This window comes from Schistocerca nitens, chromosome 4 (genome assembly GCF_023898315.1).
Source record: "Schistocerca nitens isolate TAMUIC-IGC-003100 chromosome 4, iqSchNite1.1, whole genome shotgun sequence".
Taxonomy (NCBI): domain Eukaryota; kingdom Metazoa; phylum Arthropoda; class Insecta; order Orthoptera; family Acrididae; genus Schistocerca; species Schistocerca nitens.
Genome location: NC_064617.1, coordinates 773,571,327 through 773,599,090, shown reverse-complemented (window position 1 = coordinate 773,599,090; position 27,764 = coordinate 773,571,327). Strand labels below are relative to the sequence as shown.

The window sequence follows — 27,764 nt, the reverse complement described above, 5'->3', positions numbered from 1 at the left end:
TCACTGAACCGTCGTTGTACCAAAATTTTTCAAGTAGCGTTCGTAGTTTGTGCGATTGTTTCAAAAACTTCATCATTGATAAACTTAACGAATATGCTTTTTGTTATGTTATCCATCTGAACGGCAAAAAATTCCTCGTCATTCAATTTTAGTTCGTTTATCAGCCAGTTCGAAAAGCAGAACAGAGATGGTCATACACTAATCCTCTCAAAGCAAAACCTCAACTTTGTTTCCTGTGAACAATACAGTTTCACTGGAATTACAATTACGAAACTGTGCCATGGAAGGTAACTGCGAGAGTTCTCGCTGTAAATAACGTCGCTCCGTCTTCAAGACCACAGCGCACCACGATAGCTGGAGTTGGACTGAAGCATTTGAGATAACAAAGTACGATTCACAATCCGTTCTCATAGCTTATTTCTGCCAGTATCTCGTCTCCTACCATTCAAACTTCACAGAAGTTCTCCAGCAAAACTTGTGGGAAAATAGGATATTCTATAAGAGGGGCTAGATATCTGAAAGCGAAAACTTATTTAGGTTCACTACAAGTGAATAAACCTGACGCTTGCACAGCATATAAATAAGAAAATAAATTAGTGAATCACTTTTCGTTTATTAGTCTTTTATTAAGTGAAAACGTCAACTTTATTTAACGTGAAAAAACAGTTGTTTATTGAAATATTTGGTACACTGGAAGAAAAAACTTTCAGATAAGGTAAATAGTATCCATGGATTCACTTGTGAATATTGTTTGACGTGTTTTTATGTTCTATATATTTTCGCTGGCAGGTTATGCCTTTATTTACAAATTTTGTATAACATCTCAGCAATTTACCATCGAAAACTGGTGAATAACATACGTTATGAAATTTGCCTTGACCATTAATATCGGAGGAAGCTAAGTTCACCGGACTTGGATACGATGTGACGTCACTATGACGTATACACGCTACATCGAAAACTATAGAAACCGTATATCGACTTTTGTGAACTTTCGAGAGATTGTGACAGGGTAGCCACAGTCTAACATAAGGGTAGCGCTGTGCTCTGCGCCATTCGTTTAAATGTGTTTTGCGTTCCTTGCGTTTAAATCGTGTATTGTACTGTGTTTGTGTCCTGTGCGTTGTTTTTCGTTTGCTCGTCCCTAATTATGTGTTGAGCATTCGAGAGACTAATGAGAGAAAAGCTTACCACCATGGAATGCTTTGACACTGCATTCAATCATTTCATACGTCAATCAGTACTAGACACTAACCTTTGGTTAAGATTACATTGAGAAATCCACTTCCCCTCGTATTTCATCTCCGGCCGACGATTTGTCTTCAACAATGCCTCATATTTTTCTTTTTAAGTTCGAAATTCAATCATTCTACACATCAGTCATTACTTGACACTAAGCTACCTGTCTCTGCAGTCCGAGTGTAAAATTACTTGGAATTATGGTTGATAAAAGACTATCTTGGGATGGACATATAAATTACTTAGCTAACAAACTTGCACGAGTTCTCTTTCAGCTATATAAATTAAGAAAAAAAAGTCAGCAAGAGTATGCTGCTACAATCTAATATGTACTGACAAGACCGATTGTATGAAACCATACTAAAATGTTGATAACAAATAAATATTATTTTCGGCGTAAGCATTGAATACAACAATCTAATCTGGTCGGTACATAAGAAGACTTCACTTTTTTACATGGTGTTTTCAAGGCCACGGTCAGGAATATTTCTATTAATATCCAGCTCTTTTATTTTGGCGAAATACATATACGCTGCCACACTGAGCTGTTTTCAGAATCGCACGTATCAAAACAAACCACTAGCTGACGACAGTTTAGAATCTCGAACGTTCGTAAAAGTCGATAGGTGTGTTAATCGACTAAAGCGTATATACGTCATAATGACGTCACATCATATCCAGGTTGGGTGAACTTGGCATCCTCCATTAATATCTCCTTATCATTTCTGATACTCGAATTGCGATTCTACAGGTCGACTTTTTGTATCCTAGATGGTATCTCATAACCGCACTTTATGCGTACGATACTGCGCTGAGAGAAGTTTAAAGACCGCCTGATGTTTCGTTGCGTGTCTTTGGCGCCTAGTGTGAATCAATCTATAAACAACGTAACAATACGTACATGACCACAGGAAATTCTATCTCTTGGTGTCTCACTTGTGAGTTACACAGAAGTACTCTTGCTTAGGTGGGCATACATTGTTACTGATTCCTGTGTTAGGGCCACACATTATTTTTGTTTACCGGGAAAGGGTTTACCAATATGGCAAATAAGTGGTTTTTATTTTAATTTAATTGATTAATCTGTGGGCTCTAGGTGAAAACATTGTACATTCTTTTAATTAAACGAAATATTTGTAAGTCTTGTTTGGAAACATGGCTATACGGATTCCGTTTATTTCTTGTAAAATAATTTTGACTTGTAGGTCATGGTATATTACAAGCTGCGGAGCGCACGTTTTTTCTTATTACCTCAATAAAAAAGTCTGTTATTTATCCGTATGTTCGTCAATCTGGGAGAAGTGATTTTCTTAAAATATATATAATTGTTTGTGTCAGTTACCCTTTATATTGTGAAAGGATGTCTTTGACATTTAGCTATAGAATCTTTGATCCAAAGTAATGGTTGAAGAGAACCGGCATAATTTGTAAAAGGCGTTTGTATACTTGGCCAGAAATCCATATTCTTCATAATTTTGGTTTGTTAGACACATTGTTTTTCTCCAGATAGTTATTGATATGTTTTATTCGGATTGCTTTTTATGGTATTAGTTCATTTGTATATATGTTTGCCATTTACAAACTTGGAATTATTTGTCATGTCTGTATTTTACATGCAACGAAAACCCAAGTATGAATTATTGAATTGTGTGAGAAACATAATTTTGTATTATTAATCGTTGGTGTACTGGAGTGCAATATATACTTACGCGGCATTTTGTTTTTAAGGTTAAATTGTGTTGACACGTATGGGAAGAATAATTTTTTTCTGGTTGTTGTAATAGTAACTTAATTGAACAGATATTTTTATTAGATAATATCGTTCTACGTACAAATTTTCAAACCACGCTGCCATTCAGCTCTGTGAGAATTAGATGTTAGATCAAAAACAAACCTATTTTAGGTTAAAGTCTTAGGACTTTCTTTTCAGTATTGTTATAGAATTACTACATAGCTCTATCGAACTCAGCTGTACCATGTGAAGCAATTTATTTTGATCAAGCATTTATTTTAGTTTGTAGTGAAATAAGGTAATAAGCAGTGTGGTCTTGTCTTCACAGGTCTGAAATGGCAGAATCCGAAGAACTTGGTTTAAGTTCTGAAGATCAATTAGAGACTTTGGACGCTCTCGAAAATGGACAAGAAGTTGACACTGCTGATGTAACTGAAGGTGATGCATCAGGTGTTCCTAGCTCTGCTGTTGAAGACCAGGTAAACTGTAGCATGCTTTAGACTTTGAAGGAGAAAGCAGGAAATAAATTAACATAAAATTAGACTTCTTAGAAATCTCACATCGAAACCAAATTCCCTGTCTATTTGTACTGTTAGATCAAGCTCATTCTTATCCCATGTTTCATGGTTTTGATTTGTATTTGTGTTGCTCACTGAGTGCTGTTGTTATACTGTTACCCACATTTAAGTAACTAAATTTTTAGTAGTTGGCCACCCCACCACCCTATTATAAACTTCTGTGTGAAGGTGTATAAAATTTACATTTCTGTGTAGCAAGGCTGCTCCATGGCTTTAGGGTGTCTTAGACATGTCCAACTTCTTGTAAGCATGTCCAACTTCTTGTCTCAATTCATAGATAGAGTGAAATTCTATTTCTGAAACTATTGTAATGTTTTTCATTGTAGATGAAAATTTGATGCATGCCAGTGTCTTCTCTCTTCACCACCTCTCGATGAAATTAACAGTGATTGACAGTTGATCATGGCAGGGGACAATGTTGTTGGTACATGTTTATGTGTGCACAGACTCTGACTGGCAGCAACAGCTGGGTCTTTCTGTTCTAGATACTTTCAAGTGCTGCGTGTTAATGTGCAATATTGGATTTGGTAGTGGGGTTGGTATGGTCTTACATCTTTTCTGCGCAGTTTCACAACTAGCTTCTGACTTCATATTCTGTGCAATAAATGCACTGCACCGAGGAAAATGCAGAAGCGTCCGATCCCGCCTGTCTGCTTTGACCCATGACGTCACAAATATGGCGGAAACGACCATAAACCACGATTCGAAAATGGCGACATATAAAGTCGTTACGTACACATTATGAGGACGAAAATACATCGAAAAACAAACACACACACACACACACGTTCCACAAAAAGCCTGATGACACTAACGGGACAAGCGTGGGAAATAGGGGGTTTTTGGGTGGGGACAAATTAAATATAAACAAATGATATGAATATAATAGAGGGAAACATTCCACGTGGGAAAAATATATCTAAAAACACAGATGATGTGACTTACCGAACGAAAGTGCTGGCAGGTCGATAGACACACAAACATACACATGAAATTCAAGCTTTCGCAACAAACTGTTGCCTCATCAGGAAAGAGGGAAGGGGAGGGAGAGGGAAAGACGAAAGGATGTGGGTTTCCCTCTCCTTCCCTCTTTCCTGATGAGGCAACAGTTTGTTGTGAAAGCTTGAATTTCGTGTGTATGTTTGTGTTTGTTTGTGTGTCTATCGACCTGCCAGCACTTTCGTTCGGTAAGTCACATCATATAAATATAAACAAATTTAGACAGCCACCCCCATACAAAACCACGAAAAAAACAGACATCACAAAACTCCCCAAATACCACTAAACACAATATCATTTGGAATCGGACACTTCCCTTGACCTATATAGCTCAACAGCAGCTCCCGATCCCATAAATTGGGATCGAAACTTCCCTTGACCTGTTATCCTTACGACATCTCCACATGCAGCCGTCCTCGGTCCGAGACGCCGGAACTTTAAATAAGCCTCATTTTTTCACAACATACTGAACACTTCACAACTTCATCAAAAATCAGAATAGTTGAAGAAATTTTATTAGAGACAACACACTGTCCCCCATCATAGCCGACAACCAAAAACTGTTGACCCTGTCAGTCATATCCATACCTACCAAAGACATAAAAAAAGCAATTTACCAAAATTCACACTCGCAAACTAAACCAAAAACATCACCGAACACACCACCAGAGAACACCACCGATCGCATCAAAATGACACCAACAAACACGCCACTCTCACAAACTAAATTCTGTGCCGTTGTGACGTCACACTCCACAACAGCCTTATGTCACGGGTCAAAGCCCACGGGTGGGATCGGACGCTTTGGTCAACCCGCACAGAGAAACAATGTAAATTAATAACAAATGGTAAGTTACTAGCCGCATGCATGAATGTTAACTGGCGGCGGAGACAGCAGGTTGTTGCTGTGTTTGATAGCTGCTGAGCAAGCAAGTGTCATACACTTTATTCTGATTTAAGTATAGACCTCAAGTTAATGTTGCAAATTGGTCTTGTAACCCCGGGGCGGGGGGTGAGGGGCAGTACTATCATACCCTGATCAGAAATTTGTATTCTGCAGTCTCCTCCCAATATGCTGGTATTGCATTTGTGTCACTTTGAGAGAAGTTTGATTATAAATGGATGTTTCGACACAGTTACTAAATAGAAATCACATGTTTGAAGCCGTTATCAACTTCTAGTACAATAATAAGGAATTTTTGGGGATTATGAAAACTAGGAAATGATTGACAACTCAGTGTGCAGTTCTACTGAAGAGTCAATTGGTGAATAGTCTTTAAATTTGCAGCTCAGTTCTTTAAATTGCCTTTATTGTTAGATACACTACCACATGGTCCCAGAATTGTGGACTGGCTGTAGTGAGCAGCGCTCATGAGGTCAGCAGGTGTGGAAGTTGTCAATGAAAGAAAGGGGAAAGTGGTGGGGTAACAAAGAATTGAGGAAGAGGTCATGAATATGGTGTTGGGCAGAAAATACCCAGGTAGAAAAATCGCACATTCTGTATGTTGATACATAGTAGTATGGTCTGGGGAGAGACCACTGAGTGAACTTTGTTGTCCTTGACCTTCAGAACTAAGTGGCATAGGAGCAGAGAGAAATAATAATAATAAAAAGAAATTTGCTGGTAGGCATAGGTGCAAGAGATATATTAGCAGGAACGGAGCTCAGTTATTTCCCCAGCAAAGACATGAACAGTGTGAAACCATTTTTTTATTATGTAGTTGAAAAATATGATTGTTTTGGTGTAATATTTCTGGCTGCATAGACTTTGTAGTGTTGGTTTTAAAATATTGTGACTTTTTCAAATACTGGGTAACTAAATTCCCTATACAGATTTTGAGAGCTTGCAGTGGAGACAGAAACAGTTATGTTTATCTTAGGAACTTGCGTCCAGAAACATAGCTGTTCCTGCAACACACAAAATGTCACGACACAGGTTCTTATCCAACTCGTGCTGCTTCTCTTCTGAGTCCACTTAAAAAGTAGACCTCGATGTGACAACTACCACCAATACAGATACGGTACCTCTGTATAGAGTTTTGGTATACACGATGACCATCCAGTATCCACTGCAGCCATAATCTGCGCCAATAGGTCTTTCTTGGATACCACAGGGGTCTAGTAACTCAAAAATTTCATGTGACCCCACAGCATTCAAGCCACCACTGTGCATCCACTGTTGGTGGTGCACCATCATGCTGGAACGTGTCTTTAATTATGATCAACAGAAATACACTGAAAGTGAAATGTACGTACAGCTTGCATTCTGTACATTAATGATTGATGACTACAGTACAGTGTGAATAAAGACCACAAGAACAACTGGTACAAACCTCCCTGGACAGATCACAAACACAACTTAGTGGTATGTGGTATGGAATATTAGGTGATTGGTGAACGATATACATAATATCGTAGTAAGTAGTGCTGAAAATGCGGAAGATTGGAACATGTTGTGGTACTTTGCTTGTATTGGGAAAACTTTTTTTTCCACACGAGTTCCTATGGCAAACTTAACCATCTTGGTTCTCACCGCAAACCTAAACATCTATAAATTGAATTCAGTTACACCCTGTACATGTCACCACCCACTAACGCATCACGGAGCTTCTGATATGACACTTTCATTTTTGTATATCATGAAGAATACCTCCTATAACTTCAGGTACAGAGCATCAACTTTTTTGAACCTTCATTTTCAGCCCCCTAACTGAGTTGCAGAAGAACTTTGTTTAGTTGCAGAAGAACTTTGTTTGCAGAATCCATGGCAATTGCTGTTAAGCAGAATTTTGTACTTGTGTACGGTCATAACAAATGAGCACAAAGCATGTTCCGTAATTGCACAACAGATTAATATGATATAGGCCTAAAATTATTTGTATGTGTCTGCAGGCCACCTTGAAAATGAAAATGATCTACATGGTTTTTTGAATCCAATACTTGTTCCGCTACCATTGAGTAATTTCTGGGACATTTGCACTGACAAATATGCAGTCAGCTATGTGATTAGGAACAAAAGTTCACTTAGATGCATCTCTGTCTGCAATGGACTGGATATCTTTCTTGGACCAATAAGCAGTTGAAAATGCCTATTACAGCATTCCATCCACACCAATTTTTAAGATGGCTGACGAAAAGCACTACTGTAATGCTTCTTTCATTACAACCATATCATACTGTTCAGTGACTCGTGTCTGCACTCTTTCCACACAGTGCATTAACAATTTTTTTAAAAATCAACAATACTTGACAACTACTAAAGATATACACACCTATACATTTTTCAGCTCCATTAGTGTTGAGTTTATTAACTTTGTAAGAAGGGCACTGAAAGTTTGCTTTCTACAATAAACTATTTAATAATTATAAACAAACTTATTCTTTAAATAAAATAGAAAACTTTAGATTTTACTTATGGTGTATTTGAACACACACACACACACGTGCGTAAAGCACACATGCCCACAGTCTCTGACTGCTCTGGCCAGAATACATTGGTGTGCACCTAATGCAAGCAGCAATCAGATCAGGAGCAGCAGAGGGGGGGGGGGGGAGTCACAGCTGCCTGGCGGAGCATGCTGGGACTAGATGGTAGCAAAACAAGGCTGTCAGGTGCAGTGCATGAAGCTGTGGGGGAGGGTGGGGGTGAAGGGAGCATAAAAAGAGAGGGGGCAGAAAAAGGAAAAAGACTTGTAAGTGTATTGGCAGAGAGTGGCACAGAATGGGAATGAGGGGATGTGAATTGGGAGGAGTTGTAGGAAAGAGGAGGTGGAGGGTGTGGGAACAGTAGGTTACTGTATATTGAGGCTGGGATAATTTTGAGAGTGGAGAACATGTGGTAAGAACAACTCCCGTCAGATAAGCCAGCAACAAGAATGGAATAGAAAATATTATGTAGATGGATTGGGGTAGGTCTTGCACCTGGGTCATCCACAGCAACACAATCCCGTAGCCGCCAGGGGGCTCGCCGCTCTTTGGTGTGTTCATGCTTGGCTACCACAGGGCCCCAGCCCTTGCAGCATGTGCTGCATGTCTATCCTCTTTCTTGTTCCCCTTTCTTGGGGAACATGTCTGGGATGTTGCGGGAGTGTTCTGTACTGTTCATAACTGACATAAGAACAATCCTGCCACTGTTTTTCATTCCTTTTTTTCTTTCTTTGTTCACCTTCTCCTATCTCTTCTCCTCTTTGCTGTTTGAGGCTCCTCTCTTTTCTTCTTCCTCCCTGTGTGCACCTTAACGACGGCCCCATGCATCTGACACGTAACAGGTGACTAGGTAATGCGTAATTTCCAGCCCTGGGTGAATAGGTAAGGTTCACATGTACCCTCTGGTACAATACTGGCCCAGGGGGGTTGATTACCTGAGCTGCTACCTTCCCAAATTGCTGAATGGTACCTCTGTCAGATGTTCAGGAGGTGTGAAGTCACCTATGGCGGGTGCGCTTCATTGTGGAGGCTCCCCCCAGTTGGAAGGAACGTGCCATCGGAGACGCTGGCAGTCATGGGCATTTCTTCACAATGAGTCGGTCATCATCTTGGCCGTCCACGTCTACCAAAACATAAACGGAATGAAGCTCTCAATTCAAAGACCCTCCCAGCCGCAGCACGGTTCCTCATGGTTTCATGTACCGAAGATGGTCAGTCCTTCGCAATGGTAAATTCGTCTCTTATTCAGAAAGATGTTGATACAGTTTTCGGCCCTGTGAAATCCTGCTCTTGTTTATGGAATGGCACTTTGATTTTGGAGACTACTTCTGATTCTCAAGCACAACAACTGCTTACTGCTTCGCTTCTCCACAGCTATCCTGTTCGAGGCCAATAGTATTTTGAATTCTTCCTGTGCTCTTATTTACACTAGGCTGATCGCATATTTTGGTCGAAGAGAAGCAAATTTTGAGAATCCTATTTTGTCTTCAGGATACTTTTTTACAGAGAGAATACAATTGCTTAAAACAGACGCTTTTGCTCATAGGTATTTTTGCTGGTGCTCACTTTGTCTTTTTTCCCAGGCATTATTCTTTTTTTGTCATACAAATAAAAACTCTACTTTTTGCACTGTGTCATGTGGCAGAGTCTTTCCTCTTTTCTGCCCAGCCATTGATAAAATACCCTTCTCCATTAAGAGCTCTTGCTTGTCATACCAAATATTCAGAAACCTGAAATTTGGAATTGACTTTCTGTCTAGACCACGTTGGCGGCACAAGAGTAAGTGAATTTTTTCAGATTATTTGCATATTCAATTTTGTGTTTGATTGTGTCGATGAGTTCATCATGATGTTTTGCCTTTTGTTCCAGTTCTCTTAAATCACTGTCAGGGATAGTGCTTGCATCAGCAACCAACTGAAGTTGATACGTATGTGAAATTTTAGTTTTCAGAGTCCCAGCTGCTGATTTCAATTTTCGATTGGCTGCTGCACACCGACTATGCCAAGCAACTGAATGTAGCTTTGCAAGAGATACTTCTAAGTTAGTTAAGTTAGTATTGAGCACCGATTTTTTTGGGAGTCTGCAGCTTCACGTTACTGTCATTTATATAGTCTGGTGATGAGTCGTCACTTGCTTGTTTTTCATTAATAAGTTTGATACAGGTTGGGCACATTTTCTCTCCAGGAATAATGCTAAAGCCTCCCATTTTGGAGGTCTTTGCGTTTTCTAAACTAATTTCATGCAATCCAGATGAAACAGATAATTTATGTTACTTGAAGGGATCACTGCAAATTTTGTTATGTAGAGAGAATCTGCGCAGGTCTGTCTGTGTTTAACGCGCGCGCGCCCACACACCCACCCACCCACACACACACACACACACACACACACACACACACACACACACACACACACACACACCCTTGTCCATTCGAAATTAGGCTATTAGTGTTTTGTTTATGCATCTGCACATCTGTCCCTCTTATTTTGTCTCAATACCATCCACGATCGTGGCATCTGTTGGGGCCACTAGTGCCTTTTACACTAGCCTGGTTGAGAGTCTGTATGCAGAAGCTGCCGAAGTACTGCTGTCCTACCGCCATGACTTTCTAATCAGCAGATATGCATGCCGTTATGTCTACCATGTGTGGCCAGCCATCTTATGTGTCCTTCTTTGATGACTCCTCTGATTATCTGTATGGGCCACGTCCCTCTTCTGTTACCTCCTGGAGTTTGCTTTTGGCGCTTTCTCCAGTAGATTAATTTCATGCCCCCTGCATCTTTGTAGGTGGGTGTGAACCCTTCACCACCTTGGCTTTGTGTGGTGACCCATTGCTCACCTTGGCCTGCATTCGCTTCCTAAGGGCACTACTCCAGCCTTGCTCTGTTGCCTTCAGTTTCATGACCTTCGCAATAGTACCTTTGTGTACACTGATGGCTCTCGAACTCACCATGGTGTCGGGTGTGCCTTCATCATTGGTGCAGACATTTTACGGTATCGGGTTCCAGCACACTGCTCAATATTTACAGCAGAGCCAGTCTGAATGAGAGGGTTTTCTTGGTGTGCTGTCGGAATGGAGGTACTTTTGGTGGTTGGTGGGTTAATTTGGACAAAGGTGTGATGGAGCTGTCAGAGGATGTGGTCAGTGTCCAGGAAGGTGACATGCTAGATTGAAGAAGGCAAATTGAAATGAATGGGAGAGATATTAAGGTTGTAAAGGAGTGAGGATAGGGTGTCCTGGCTCCAAGTCCAAATCATTAAGATGTAATCGAGGAACCAAAACAAGACCAGGAGTTTGGAGTTTTGAGGGTCTAGGGAGCTTTTCTGTAGATGACCCAAAAACAGTTTGGCATTGGAAGGTGCTATGCAGGTGCCCATGGCTGTGCCATGGATGTGTTTATATACCTTACCTTGAAAGGAGTAGTAGTTCTGAGTTAGGAAAAAGTTAGTAAGGTTGCAAGGAATGAGGTAGTTTGTTCGGAGTGTGGAGGATGTCGGGTGAGTTAGTACTGAATAGCGGCAAGACCATGGGTATGAGGAATGTTAGTGTTTAGGTAAGTGAAGTCAGCAGTGATGTGTAGGAATCGAGGAGATCAAGGGGTGGGAAGTAGTGGGTGTCTTCGATGTGGGAGGCTAGATTTCAGGCAATAGGTTTGAGGTTGTTGAGTGAGGGTTGAAATGCTTTTAGTGGGTGCACAATAACCCACTACAATGGGGCATTCTGCAATTTTTTTTAAAATTTGTAGATTGTGGGGAGCATGTAGTAGTTGGGTGTGGTGGGTATCATAAGGGTCAGGGGGGAAAATGGATTCAGGGGAGAGGTTTTGCCAAGAGGCCAAGGCTTTAAACTGGGATTTGAGATTGATGGGCTTCTGGGATGGCATTAACCTGCCAGAATTTATAGCAGTGCGTGCCCCAGGAAATCCAAGGAAATATTTTCATGTGGAAAAAGGCTAAGATAAACCCAGGCATCTTTTAGAATTCTGGGGATTTTTCGTTGTTTCAGTTAAATTTTTGTGATTTTTACTGGTAAAAACTGATGCTCTAACAAAGAAATTTACTTAAACGTACTACTTCAGAATAATACTGCAGGAATAAAACATAAATGAGAGGACAACACCAAAATAAAATTGAAGTGCCAAAGAAAATGCACCATTCTCAACAAAACATTGTACACAAAAATGTCTGTCAACAGCAAAATGTGGCAAAGGCTATAGTATGAGGACTATGCAATAATTTGTAACAAAAAACTGCTTTCAGTGAGCATGACGTAACAACTGTTTACATTTCTAACAGGTTGCGGGAAAATATTGCAAATGGTGGTTTGAGAAGTGTTACTGTCAAAGTAGATTTCTTTTTACGCAAGATGAATTATGTTACATGTGAGAACCGCAAGATGAATTATGTTACATGTGAGAACGTGTGATGAATTTCTTAAATCACAGAGATTTTGACTCTCATTCAGAACTTAACACTTTGAGGACCCACAACTTAGAAAAAAATTCTGGTCCAGAAGAGCAGCCATTTATGCCATTATTTAAAACGTTACTGGCATTTTTGTGTTTGGTGTATCGTGAAGGGTAACATGCTAAAAAAGACCAAACTTCAAGGTTAGTTTTTCATATTTATTTTAGTTCTTTCATAGATTACAAAATTGTACAATAACAATTGCAAAATATGGGAAAATTCTGAGAATTTTTTCTTGTCAATGTGTACACACTGTACAGGTGGAGGAGTCGTACAATTGACACAGGCCTTCCACCAGGTAGACAATGCAATTCAGAATGTCAGTGGTGGAACCTTTGTCTGCAGGTGGGATGATTAAGTCAGGATGTGTTTTTAGGCTGTATATGGCTCTCCTTTCTCCTCTTGTAAGATTGGTGTTCTTAGGAAGGTACTCTCGTAGCACCCAGACCCTGCCTAGCTCATCTTTTCAGCTTGCCACATCCCCCTAAACTCCCACTCAACACTACACCAAATCCAGAACTAAACCAGTCCCAGAACATTGTTGTTAATCATTCCACCAAAATCCTCAGCTCACAGAAGTTTGTCCTATCGAAAGGCCTCCCTTTCAGCCCTACACCCAAATGTAACCATGTTCGACTTGTCAAAGATCTACTCTGCTTCTCTTGATCCCTAGAGTGGAAACGCCTTTGCCTCTCCCAGTTCATACTACCATCCAACCATGATCCTCCTCTCCCACCTACCCACCCCATTGTCATCTTCTTGGAATTCCTCTCCTCTGACATGGCCTCACTGTCCACCCACAGGTCGCTTCCCAAGAACACCAACCTTTCAGCAGAAAGAAGACAAACGTTCCATCAGTGTTGTTATGAATTGCAGTAACTATCTGGTGGAGTGCCTCTACCAGCTATCTGGCTTCTCCACTTACAAACTATGTCAGAGTGGTGCCATACCAGAAGTCCAACATAACTTTCAATCCCTGCTTAAAGCCTTAGGCCCTTGCCAGAACCTCTCACCTGATTCCATTTCCATCCTAACCCCTGTTAGCACACACACCTTCTGCTTGCTCCCCAAAATCCACAAATACAACAGTCTTGGATGCCCCATTGTGCCCCCATGGAAATAATTCGGCCTTCGTTGACCAATGCCTCGAACCTATTGCCAGAAATCTAGCCTTCCTTGTCAAAGATAACAACTACTTCCTTCACCAACTCTGTACCATCCTCACCCTTTTAACTCCTGGGTTCCTACTCTCCACTGTTGACCAACATCCCTCGGGCTCATGGTCTTGCTGCTATTGAACACTACATCCTTTACTTTCCAAATCACTACCCCTTTCCTCATGCACCTTACTAACTTGACCCAAAATCACTACTACTCCGTTGACCGCAAAATCTACAAACAAATATTCAAGGCACAGCCACTGGCACCTGCATGGCACCCTTATGTTTCTTGGCCATCTAGAAGAAACCATGCTAGCCTCCAAAAACCGTAAACCCCTTGTCTTGTTCATGTACAGTGATGATATCTCATGATCTGGACTGAAGAGACACCCTTCCTCATTCCTTCACGTCAACACTTCACCTACCTATTTAACCTGGTCCTCCTCAACCCTGTGTGCCACCTTCTTGAGTGTTGACCTCCTCCTCTCCGATGGCTCCAGCCACATCTCTGTCCATATTAAACCCATCGACAGTTCCTGCATTTCGGCAGCACACCAAGAAATCCCTCCCGTACATCCTGGCCACCTGGGGTGGCGAATCTGCAGTGACAGGAACTACCTTAGCCAGTATGCTGAAGGTCTCACAACGGCCTTCACAGACAGGTACTATCCCCCACATCTAGTCCACAGACATGTTACCCATTTCATATCCCCACACATCCACAGTCCTCCCATCACATACAAGAACCATCTACCAAGGAGCGCCGCCCCCTTCCTCACCTGAAACCACTCCAGACCAGAACAACTGAACCACATGCATTGTCAGGGCTGCTATCATCATGCCATAAATTAGATACATTCTGTCAGAGATTCTTCCCACCCTTTCTAAAGTGGCTTCCATCGCTCACCCAACCTCCACAGCACCTATAGTGTGCGTCATTTACGACGGCAGCCAAGTTTAGGTTCATTCTGCGCATCTGATGTCACAAAACACAGTCAGCCAATGAACGGAGAACGACGCTGCCAGAGCTCGACCGCAGTGCAGAGCACGGACGAGTGTCTTCAGTTTTAGAAACGTTCAGTCATAAATAAAGTAATTGAACAATAGCAATGTCTTGATAGCAGACTTTCTTTTATAGAAAGTTTGGAAAAAGCATTCTTTATACCAATTGCTTCATATTCTATTAATTAATTAAACCGAACAAGCGATAAGCCTCCTCATTCAGGCGATAACAAGGAAAGGTGTTTGTATCATTGTCACAAACCGCTTTTTCACAGTAAAGAAGAGTGGTAATTGTTTATTTCATATTGTAATTCGACGAAACGTGAGTAATTCATAGTCATACCAACAGTGTTGGTCGTTATTTTGCATGATATTTTAAAGTCCTCCAGGAGTTCTGTTGAATGACGAGCTGCGTTAGCGTAATGGTTAACGTGATTGGCTGCTAAGGGAAAGGTTCTGAGTTCAAACCTTGTTTGGTGCTTAATGTTTTCTTTATTTAAAAACAATATCGAAGTGTCTTACTTCATGAATTTTATTCGTTTGAATGTAATTTTTTGAAATTTCTAGTACTTTGTCTCTTCATTATAATCATAATAAGTTTTCGGTTTTTCTAATTTTGTGCTCCAGTTTTTATTTTCACCGCAATTAAAAACAAAGAAAAGGCACATTTACAATATTCATGTTATCTGTTTTGTTTGTATATCTTCACTTTCGCAGTCGCTGTTTTACTATTCATATTGAGATATATCTTTTGCGACAGTATTAAAAGTGTTATTAAGAGCAGAATTTCGGCTCGTACGTTGCCGAGCTACTTGACTGTCTCAGGCAATTCTTTGCTTCACTGCTTTGGAAACATCATATTCGATGTTTTCGTTGACTGATCTATGTTTTGGCAAGTATTTGCTGTCTGTTGTGCGACAAACTTAAATTGTTTGCGCACTGCCCCTCACTGACAATATATTTTAGTTTCTATGTTTTATTACATCCAAAATTCAGTTTTGTGTACTTCGCCAACTTCGTTTTAATCAGAACATTTTAGAAAAAAGTGAAATGACTCTGGTATAAATAAAAGTTTTATTAGAGTCGCTAAAGATGGAATATTTCCCAATTTATAAACACTGTTTGTTATAAAGGGCGTTCATTTTCACTGGGGACATTGAAATCTCTTGAAAACAACACACAGAGCCAAAAGAAATAGTAATGAAAATTAGTTCCTCTGGGAAGGGGACATTCAATTATAACAAACTTGACCACAAATTCGTCGGTTTTTGTATCATTGGATGTCCCCCTCAGAGACAAACAAATTTTAGTTACAAATTTGTTTGATCTGATGTGTAGATTTTCGGATATTTCAATGTCTCCAATTAAAATGAACACTCCGTATAGTTGGAACCATGAACAACTGTGGCCGATGTAAGGCTCGTTCTATGCACCTGACGTCACGCATCTGCTGACAGCCAATGAGTGTTCAGCAGTTTTCTGAGTGGTCTGCTGTGAATGTCTTCGTGAGTGCGAGTGTTAAATGTGATTGTAGTTACTATTTGGTGAATTTTTATCGCATTTGTTCCAAATTGTCATGGCTGATGATGGTGGTAAGTGACAAACTCTCCATACACAGGCAAGGGACATAATTTACAGGATACATGCTTTTTTTTCAAGCGCGAAGCAGAAAACGGTGGACCTATCACAGACATCGCCAGATCTCAGGAACGCACTGCAGAAGCGACAGGCGTTGGCTTGAGAACCGTTCAGCGGATTGCCAATGAAGGAAAATTATCTACAGAGAACACAAAGGTGTTCTAAGATGAGAAGTGCTCAACATGTACAACACTGGCGAATTTCCTACTGTAAAAAAAAAAAATATCACAGTGAAAATGCTTGAAACCATAAATTTTAAAGATAGCATGACTTCAATGAATAGAATACTTAAAAATATTGGATTCAAAAATGTACCTACAAATGACGGAAGATAGTTTTTAATGGAATGTAGTGATATTGCTGCTTCTAGGGCACAGTTTTTAAGACTTATTATTGAAGTAAGGAAATCTGGGAATAAGAACATTTTTTTCTTGGGCGAAACATGAGTAAACCAAAATCACACATGGAAAGCGTGTAGATGCCACCGGGAAAAATTTTACTGGAGCGCCCAAGCTGCCAGATTCATGCATGCGCAGCAGGCCCAGATATAGGTTGGCCTGGAGGGGGGGGGGCAAATTCATATTCTTGAGGGGGGGAACTTGTTTCACAAAGTGACTAGCATCCAGCGCACATCAGTTTATCGATTATTCATATGACTGCAACGCATCCCTGTCGGTTTTTGAACACTTTCCAAGTTGATTTCTGAATGAATCGTAAGTTGATCTGTGAATGCGTGCATAATGTACATGATGTCTCTGTCGGGGGGAATCCTCGTCCCATGTAGAAACAAACTTTCCTACAGACAAAGGGGACTCTACGAGCTGAGCGGAGTTAAGGCCGAACGGATGAATGCCAACCGCTGTCTGATTGTGTGGTTGGGTTTGCGAATGGTGAGCGTTGTTATAATTAATAGCAAAATCTGTAGATTCAGACTACGGGAGTGGAAATAAACAAATAACAGGTAAGAAAGATTACGTATTACCTTCTCAGTGTATCCAAGAAAATGAAATCTTGACAGAAAATTTTTGGCCAGATCGCTACACTAGTAAGGGCCAGTTGTACAGTCCCTGGCTAGCAGCAGCTGAAGTTCTGTTCTGGAAGAAGCGCGGAAATCGTGTTGTGCGAACATGTAACAATGCCTAACCGGAGAATAATCGCCGGAGACTAAACTGGTGATTCTGGCAGAGTTAGTGAGGTTAACCTGCGAATAAGCTTTGACATTGACAGGAATAGTTCCAGAATCAGTGATAACAAGACTGTATGTTAGAACGAGGAAGGAGAAGAAACGGGACATCACACAAATTATGAAACAATATGACGATTCCAAGTTTGTATAAAAATTTCGTACTACTACTTTTCGATCTCGTGCTTGAGAAACTGGAGCGTATGAATGAAGTGTGAAACTATTTCCTAACGTAAACCTTTTTGCTTGTAGTAAGCCTAATAGGCTTTTGATAATGGTACTTTGTGAATTATATTATGTCGTTACAAAAAAGTCTGTTTGTGCCAAAACATCTCGTTTATTTTGGTGTGTGTACAATTGTTGCAGTATTAGAAAGGCCTATTTTGTTTTATCTAGCAAGCAGTGACAAAATAGACGTAATCAGATCGGGAAACCACACCAGTCTTGGGTCCTATTTGTATTAACAGCTTTTTCAGTATTTGACAATGACATTTCGATTCTTCATGTAGTAAAACGTTTGACGAATTTTGATAAGGTGGTAGATTCTTTCGCAGAAAGGAAAGCACGCCATGTAAAACTGTACCAAGATTAGAGAGAAAAAATTCTAGGAGTTAAGGATTGAAGAAATGTGTATTGGCTTGCTTGTCTCATGTCTTTGCTGGGTTTATGTACCCTATATTTAATTTTATGTCACACAAAACAGCCAAGTTGTTAGCTGATAGGCAATAAAGAGTGCAAATTTTCTGAAGAGTTTTTTTTTTTTTTTAAAGAAAAGAAAAGAGACTGACAGGATGTCAAACCAGCCGACTGTGAGCAGGAGAGGCACCACAGGACATTTTAATTTCCACTGTCCAGAATATGGTCGATAGAAGAATTCTGTGTGAGGAGGCGAGGCACTGCACTTTGGCACACTTACGACCAAATAACATGTCTTACATTTCCTCGAACACATATTTTTGAAAATTCACTTTTTTTTTAAATTTTTGACGACCTATCTCAAACGCTCGAGAGAGTGGCGGGGTATTGCCCCGGTTCGGAAATATCGTAGATCTGGGGCTGATGCGCAGAGCAGTCTGAGTTATAGTGGGGAAGTGGATAGTCACTACGTGACCCGTGTTTACATTTAGTGATTTTGCTGTTTCCTCTTGGTTTACTGCTCTCACGTCAAATGAAAACAAAACAGATTTCTGTGGCCGGGAGCTATCAACTGAATTAACACACATTCACATAATTACGGAAGGCTAAAATGTGTTGTTAGTTGCAGATTTTATTTCCACCTTTCTGACAGTCAAGCATTAATTGCCTTCAGAACAATATTTTTGTCCGCTTGCTAAAGAAGTTTTCTTTTATTAATCTTTTCCGCTGAGGCAGACATATTTGAAACATTTCCAACTTCTAGCATGTATGGCATTATGCCATAATAAAGAACCAAACATGAGATAACACAGTAATGGTACTCCAAGAAAATTTACTTCCCGAAAACCACCTTGAAAAGCTTAATATCAGATCGTGGCCTACTTTTCTGGGAATCTGGACATACGAATGTGCACTTGAAATGTGCACTTTTAGTATGGATCATGAAATTCCGATGTTCTTGGAGTATGACATAATGTAAGATCTTTTAATGTTTTACACATACAAACGTACGGGCTCTCTACGACATCGTTGCTGCGCAAGCTAGGTGACGCCTGTCATCTGGTTCGCTCTAGCAATTGCAGAAACGTACCTGTTTCTAACAGGTCGCAGGAAAATATTCCGAATGGTGGTTTGAAAAGCGTTACCATTGAAGTAAATTTCCTTTTACTCAAGTTGAACTATGTGCGAGAATGTATGATGAATTTCTTAAATCACAGTGTGTTTGACTGTCATTTAAAAATCAGTTCTTTGATGACGAGTCATTTAGGTAAATTTCGAGCCTAGAAGATCAGACATTTATGTCGTTATTAAAAATTTTACTGGCACATTTGTGTGATATATCTTAAATTGTAATAGGCGCATAAAAGACCAACATCATATGTGAAAGCTTAGCTTCTCTTGCAGCGTTTTAGTCTTGTAGACCAATATTATATGTAAAAGCTTTGTGCTTCGTGTAACGGCACTATGTATATTAATTTAAACCATTAACTTTTCCTGTTTGTGTGTTCGCGCTACTTAACAGTGATGTTGCTATAGGCTGACTTCATCAGGTCCTCTAAGCTCTGAATACCCGCTGTCATCGGCTGGTGAGATCACGTGACATGAGCTATGACTGGCTTACAAAAGCGCATTGCAATCTCGATTTCAATGCTTCGGAAAGTAACATGCGGTGTTTGGTGGAATTCGAATTTATACTTTCGTAATACGAAAATAGGCAGCGTACATGTTGCTGCACATCAAAGATTTTTCCAAAACGTGTTTATTGCCCTGTGTTTTGTTTTCTAAAGCGCCGGGAAATTCTACGCCCGTGTATAAAACCATAATCATTCAAAGGACTGAAAAGTTATACAGTTCGGAGAGAAAATATACTGTCAGTTAATAGGGGAAAAGTATGTTTTCATCCGGGAGACAGTGTATTTTTAACTGGGAAATCTGGGAATTTTTTTTTCTTGTCCACGTATACACCCTGTACTTCCAACTTTCCAGCAACCAAAATGTTGCTAGTTATTTCAGTTTTAGATTATTAAAGCATGCTAAACTTAAACACACAGCTCTTTATTTCACAGCATCCAACACAGTGTTAAATGTGTGCAGAATACTCCCTCTCACTGCAGAGGACAGCACAATCCACTCTTCACTTAAAAGGAACCCCTTGAGGGCGAGGTTGCAATATTGGCTGCTAGTGGCACCTGGGGGGAGGGTGGACTAGAGGCATCCAATGGTGAGCACAGCATGAGGCTACGGAGCATAGTTGAATTGCAAACTCGATGAGTATCTCACAACAATGCTACAGTGCTAGTGGTGTTGATACAAAGCAGAGCAGTGGCATCAACAAACAAAGCAGACGTTGCATTATGTCTACAACAACAGTTGCCAAAGTTGACATTTCATCAGAATGAGAAAGAAGTGGCAGGTGAAATATTAACATTATTGCAAGATGAGTCGGTATATGCTACACTGTGTGGACAACGTACAGGAGTACAATGATGATGATAACAGGTGAGAGCCATTTCATTCGTCATCCTTGTCAACCAGGGAGCCACAAATCCCATGTCCAGTGAAAGGTAGTACAGGACAATCACTGTCTGAGGAGTGGGTGCTAAACATTATACTAAACATAATTTAAACCTTAAGAAACATAATTACATACGTATAAGATCATCTACAGCACAGTAAAAAACAATTATGAACAGTTTTCGAATGAGACTGAAGCAATATGACCGTTTAGCACATAAGAAAAACTGATATTCAAAGAGTTACAAAAAGGATGTTTCAAGGATGTTAGAAACAATTTACAAGATATGCATGGTAGTGACCTATGTTGTGTACAGCAAACTGAAAATTTCAAGAGAATTAGTGGATGGTTGCATAACTTCAAACTGTGCTACAGAATTGTAATACGTAAGATAATGAAATTTCAAACAAAGCATCATTACAACAATGCATAGCAAGCTGCAGGATCAGCCCAAAAATTTGTATATGAGAGAAACTTCGTAATGTTAATGAATATGATCCCACTTCTGGTTACCAATGTTAATGTATATGGGCAGGGAAGGGGGGAGAAGGTTGTTACATATGCCTTATGACGACAGTGTGCAGGAGTTCGAGCAGTCAGGATTTGGGAGTGTGCATCCAGGGCTGCCATTAAATGACAAAACAGGAAATTAAGTACACTAAAGAGGATATGTTTCAATGTACGGTGTACAAGGGGTGCGCCTAAGGTCGGAAGTTACCAGGTTTAGGCCAGTCCAGGAGGTCAAACAATTAAATGGGCAACTGAAAGGGAAGTGGTTCATGTTAACTTACGTTGGTGGCTGGTCATGAAAAGCAGAGTCAGAGGCTCTGCCATCCAAAAAGACGTCTGTTCTGCTCGAGGTCTGGATTCCAAGAGAGAGAGGCAACTGTGTTCCGCACCACAGAACACTCCAGTGTCCACACACGTGACCTGTATTCCATACACGCTGTTGGCTAAAACCAATGGCGTGAATTCGCTAGCAGTTTCAGCAGAGCTCTCAGGACATTTCTTGTCAGCAGCTTTACCTAGACAGAACTGCCTCGATTTCCAAAGACAGGCAACTTGCGTCACGTAGGCACAGCGTAAGTTACTGTGGGAGAAAACTTGTAAAGATTTCACTGGGCCTTTGAAATAAATTTTTTAAACCAATTCCCTAAGATACTCCATGACTGGCTGCCACCATGTACAGTAAGGAATTTGTTTTCAACTCGGACCAATCGAGATTTGAAGAGAAAATGCATATGAGAGGAATGCTGGAAATACGACGTACCAAGAGAGCTATATCAAAATCAACTAACATCAGTACCTTAACGCATTTGTATAAAATTATGCCAACTGTTAATCTGGATGGTAAATTGGCTGGAAAGTTATTTGTTGTGCTGTGAGAAGTTCTTTCTCGTGCGCGTTATCTTGCAGGGGCAGTAGGGAATGTTTACATCACAGCAAGCAAGAGTGGGAAATGGGCTTAAGCGAACTAAAACTACTGTAAGAGCACTGCTTTTGGCCAATAGTTGGTCAAAATAACTTGCTTTTGTTTGATTCCTGGTCTGTCTATAAAAACCATACTCCTTTGCAGCAAACTATTCCTTCTGAAAAATGTGCAACATTGTATGTCATACCACCTGAAACCACTGAATAAATTCAGCCTCTAGATGTTTGTTTTTTCCATACCTATAAAATATATTATCACACTGTCTGCAACTTGAGCCTTAAAAGATATCAAGTTTCATGATAAGCTCCACGACAGACTGTTTAGCCTGTTACATTAATATTATTCTCTATGCATTATTTAAGGGCGGATACCTTGCTAATTGTCCTGCACAATTTGAAACTCCCAAGGAGTTTACCTTCAGCATTGATTGTGCAAACCGTTGTGATCACTGTGGTGTGCCATTTTTCATTCTGTGTTCACAGTGCAAGTTAATGGTTTGCTTTGAACATTTCTTGAATTCGATGATGTCCATTTTATGAAATGTAATACATACATCCCACAGAAGTTTGACCTCTAAACCTCCCAGACACTTATTTTCTGTCACCTTCCCGATGCACATTGAGTCATTAGTAGCTAATATTTTTCCTGTCATAATTGTTAACTTTTAGATAAGGCAACAGATGGCATAAGTGTCTGTCCTCGGTCACCAAAACCATTAGACAATGAATTAGCATGCTAGCTTTCATTACAAAGTTCAGTTTAAGACTCAGCCGAGATTGAGGAGTTTTTCAGACGTTTGCATAACAATCTGTATTCTTATTGAAAACTATAGTTCTTTGTCATATTTCTAACATAATGGTGACTTCCTATTAGTTCTTTAGTGCTGCACTGATGATTATATGAAATTTGTAATGGTTTCCTGACAGGTGAGAGTCTTGTAATGCCATAATATTAACTTTTCAGTATACAGCAATAAAGTACCAATTTTCGAGAATGCTCCAAGTGAGACGTAACTTCTTCTTTTTTTTTTTTTTTTTTTTTTTTTTTTTTTTTTTTTTTTTTTTTTTTTTTTTAACTAACTAAAAACTTTGTTGCTGTATACACCTAATGGATTCCCTTCAACAATTTTTAAAATGGAAGCTGTAGGGTATGTAAGGCAGCACTTGCGTGCTTCTTTTCATAATACTATGAGAGTTCTCAGTTCTGTGTAACCTGGTGCATTGTAATGGTACGAAATGAAACTGCAATAGCTCTTGATACAGTGATTTAACACAAACTTTCCTGCGTACTCTCAGTAATCATTGTGTGTTGCGTATCAAGAGAAACAGGCAGATGTCTGGTTTTCATAAAGAATGGGGCAACAGTTTTGTCATCAGAACTGTAGTCCCCTTTTTTGTTGAACCTGTATCAAGTAGGTGCAGGAATTAATATCAGACTGATGTCTTACCAACATTTCTTTCATCAGAAAACCCTCTTTCAAATTTTTGAAGACTAACTCAGCATAAGTCCTCTTTGCTTGACTTTCTATTACTTTGGGAGAGAAAGCAGCATATGCTTAATTTCACACACGTTATCATTTTCTTGTCTTGCTACTGTTGTATGCCAGGGAGAGTGTATTAATGAAGGGCTAAGTGTGTCTTCCACATTCCCAAAATAAATTTCTCTGCCCAATAATTGTTCAAAATCATGGTCTTTTAAGTATATATCAACTAGGTTGCAGGTGCCATTTCTCACTACTACCTGTGCTATGTCACAGGCATTGTCAGTTCAGTAACAATGAATATAGTTTCAAATCCAAATATCCTATTGTAACATGGATTTGCTTTTGATGTTGCTGAAAATGTTGACGTGTGGTCCTTATTTTAATTTGAATGTAATTTTTGTTTCATAATTCGCTGCATACATTTTAACACTTTTACCTACTTCTAATATATCCCCCCCCCCTACCCCCTCCCTGGTCTCTGAAACTCGTATCCGAATGTTTTGTATCATATCTGAATGTGTTTTCATGTAGAAATAGGAGTAATAAACTGTCATTGGTTATCGCCCTTCACTTTACTATTATCCTCAAGTCCCAAAAGAAGCTGTGTTTCTGCTTTAGGAAGATAAGTTTATAGTCTGTCATTTTACCAGGTGACTCGGAAAGAAAGAAAGAAAGAAAGAACAGATTTCAGTTGTTTATTACAGTCAAACAATATAACATGGATAAACATTGAGCGTGTCATTGGATAGAGGAAGGTTCAAAGTTTTGACACAGCTACACTGATGTTTGTCTGTCTGTTTGTTTGTTGCAATGTGGTGACATCATCACAAGAGAAATTATTTTGTGTGTTGGAATTTGCACAACGTCAATCCATTGTTCAAGTAGAACATGCATTTCACCATTGGTTCAGTTAGAAGTTGCCTCTGTTCAAGCAGATTTACAACTGGCATACAAAATTCCTGGAAGGTAGTTGCGCATGCAAAGGGAAGAGCACTGTTACACCATACATGTGTGATGAAAATCTAGAGTGTAACAGAGATGCATTCACATGGAGCCCTTGGAAATAAAAAAAGACAGGCAGGCCAGGAACTTCGTGGCATGTTCTGAAATGATGCCTGCATGTGAAGCCTTAAAAGTTGCAGTTACGGCAGCAGTTGCATCATGGTAATCATAACAAACGGTGTGAAGTTTGCATTTCAGTTCTCCAGGATATTGCAGAGGACATTTCTTCTGAAAGGCTCATCTTTTTGGACGAATCAATGTTTCATCTATCGGGTAAAGTAAACTGCCACAGTGTAAGAATTTGGGGGTCACAAAATCTGGCGTCGTCGTTGAATGTGGAACCCAGAAACTGGATGTGTTTTGTGCTGTTTCTGCTAACAAAGTTTATGGACTTTTCTTTTTTGGGAGGAATTTGTAACAGGAATGCCATAACAGGGCATGCCGCAAAATTGGTTGTTTCCTCAACTTCATGAATATTCCAATGATTTTATTTTTATGTGTGATGGCGTACTGTGTCACTTTCCACTGGAGGTGCATCGTTATCTTAATACCACCATCCTACAGTGTTGGATTGGAAGAGGTGGACAAAAAGATCTTGTTTGTTGGTTTAGGCCTCCCGTGTCACCTGACTTCACACCTTGCAATTTTTTTCTTGGGGTACATTCAAAAGCTGAGAAATGAAGTTGTTGAAGCTGTCAATTTAATAAACAGTGACCATTTGATTCATGTGTGGATTGAAATGGACTGTCATTTTGATGTTTCTCAGACAATGCATGGGGCTCATGTTGAACTCAGTGTCTGTGCGAATATAAAACTTTGAACCTTCCGATATCCAATCATGTGTGTAATGTGTTTATTTCATTATTTCTCTGTAATAAGCAGTTGAAATCAGTTCTTCATTTTTTTAATCGCCCTGTATTTATTTTAAAATTATAAAGTGCTACTATTTTGTTTCTCCTCTGTTATAGCTGGTCACAGTGATGTAATGGAGTGGATAAAATTTATTAGACAGCCCCTCTCCAAATATACAGTTGTGCAATTAAGGAAGAATCTTCTGTACTTGATGAAATTATAGTAAGAGAGAACTTATAAATATGACCCTTCAGCAAATTCCATGAACATAAACGTGAAAATAGCTAATGTGCCATTTTGTAAATCTGATCCCATTATATCACCATTGTACTATTTCTTGTCATTGGTCTTCTGGCAGGTTTGCAACAGCTTGCTGCAAATTTCCCTTGTGTGCAAATCTCTTCTTTTCAGAGCACAAAAATATGAAGAGAAACTGAGTTATACATCAACACGTACTTTTTTAATTTTCGGTAGTCTGTACCGTGTAATAACCAACGGTTGTTTTAGCAATGATATTCAAAAATAGGACAGTCTTCATATACTGATAAATGTATTTTAAACCTCAAGTGGGTGTGCCTTTGTATAAATGTGTCAACCACAAATAGAGTAGTATTGTACTGTTCCATTGTTGCTTTACAGCTGAGAGTCCATACCTATTCCTTCATTATTGCTTCAGCTAATCGGTGCTAGGTCATGCTGTGATATGTCCAAGTGGGCAGCAGTAATATAAAATGAAATGCATGCTAGGTGAGAAAAGTGTACAATCTGTGCAAGGAAATGACCCAGATTCCAAGCTAGCGGCACAGTCCCATAATGAGGTGGCTGGATAAGAGATAATTAGCAATATAATGAGTGGTTGGCTGTGATCTAATGCAACTGTGCTGTTTAATGGTTACAGTAAGTCATTGCTGTGGAGTAAGGCTTGTACGCATCATGTGAGTGATATAATGAAAGTAATTTATTTTTAATTAAACAACGATTTAGCTCATATAATGTAAGTTTATTGTATCATTGTTTAATTAAACTAAGATTAAACTGTGGTATTGCTCCTTCATGTTTACCTTGGTAACATGAAGACAGATATCTTTTAAATGTGTACAGAGTGCACCATGGACCTGCTTGTGTTACAAACATCAATGCACCCACACTCGAGGGTTAAATAGCCTGAAGATGCTTTTAAGACTTAACAGCTTGTTAATGTTGTAACAGTGTCTTTGATTTTCACGCAGACATTTCTTATGTTCATAAAGAAGTGTAATATGTAAAACAACTGCATTATGATGAAACTGTGTTTAGTTTTTGTCTACTTTCCTGTATACTATTTTTTAAAAGTGAATTAACATACGCGTTTTATAATTGGCTATAATGCAAGGTATTGGCATCCAGAGGTGGAGTGAACTTACATTATATTTTTATTTGAGGAATTGGAGGCCATTAAAGCAAGAGTGAGAGAAATGGAAGAAGAAGCAGAGAAATTAAAGCAGCTGCAATCAGAGGTTGATAAACAGATGAATTTAGGAAGTCCACCAGGAATGAGTAAGTATTCTTCCTACAAGATAATATAGTTATATTTTGTGTAGATTTGTAAATTGCATCTGCTTTAATACCTATGCCTTGTGATACTAATATTCATTCTTGACAAGTGGAATAAGGAACAAAAAGAGCAGCAAAATCCCCTTCATTTTTTTAAAGCTGAATCATGTTAACATGCTCAGTAAACAATGAGAAAATGTTGAGATTCTAAAGCACTACGTATTACATCTGACTCTGAACAACAGACAGATTTGTGTAAGAAACAAATTTCCTAGCTTTGGAAAAAGCCCATGTTTATTTTAACCCCCCTCCCCCCAATCTCTCTCTCTCTCTCTCTCTCTCTCTCTCTCTCTCTCTCTCTCTCTCTCTCTCTCTCACACACACACACACACACACACACACACACACACACACCTCTCTAACATGATTTGCCAGGTTTTTGTATTAAACTGTTGTTTGCAATGAATATGTGTAAAGCCATCATATATTTTCTTCCTTAACTGCAGCTTTGAAAGAACAACTGGATAAAAACATGACAAGTTAAAAAGACAAGGACCTGTCCACTAATGATTCAGGTACCTAATTGTAAATGTGGACTGCCAAAACCAGATAGTAATACAAGACTCCAATATGAGGAATCATGAAAACAGTGTTAAAATAGCTTTACAACTTTAAGGAGAACTGTAGTTATTTGTGCTGCCAGATGAAGGTAGAATACTGTGCTAGCTTCAAACAGAACTTTATTTGTGGTGCTTTGTAATGATGTCTTCTGCGTGTCATGCTGTTTGGCTCAACTTGCACGCTTTGTGCGGATCCTTGTGCTACCCCTGCCATTATCTTCAGCTTTCAGCTCATGTGGATGGATATGATGTCCCAACAATAGTCA

General features: G+C 39.5%; 1 protein-coding gene across 1 annotated transcript in view; it reads left to right on the top strand.

Annotated features, from left to right (window-relative positions):
- Positions 1–2,623: 2,623 nt before the first annotated feature.
- LOC126253113 (polyadenylate-binding protein 2) overlaps positions 2,624–27,764 on the top strand; it is a 94,640-nt gene continuing 69,499 nt past the window's right edge. Inside the window, exons 1-3 of the mRNA XM_049954225.1 lie at positions 2,624–2,717; positions 3,300–3,450; positions 26,767–26,881. Of these exons, the coding sequence (XP_049810182.1) occupies positions 3,307–3,450; positions 26,767–26,881 (259 nt within the window). The 5' untranslated portion in view covers positions 2,624–2,717; positions 3,300–3,306. The remainder of the gene's footprint in view (positions 2,718–3,299; positions 3,451–26,766; positions 26,882–27,764) is intronic.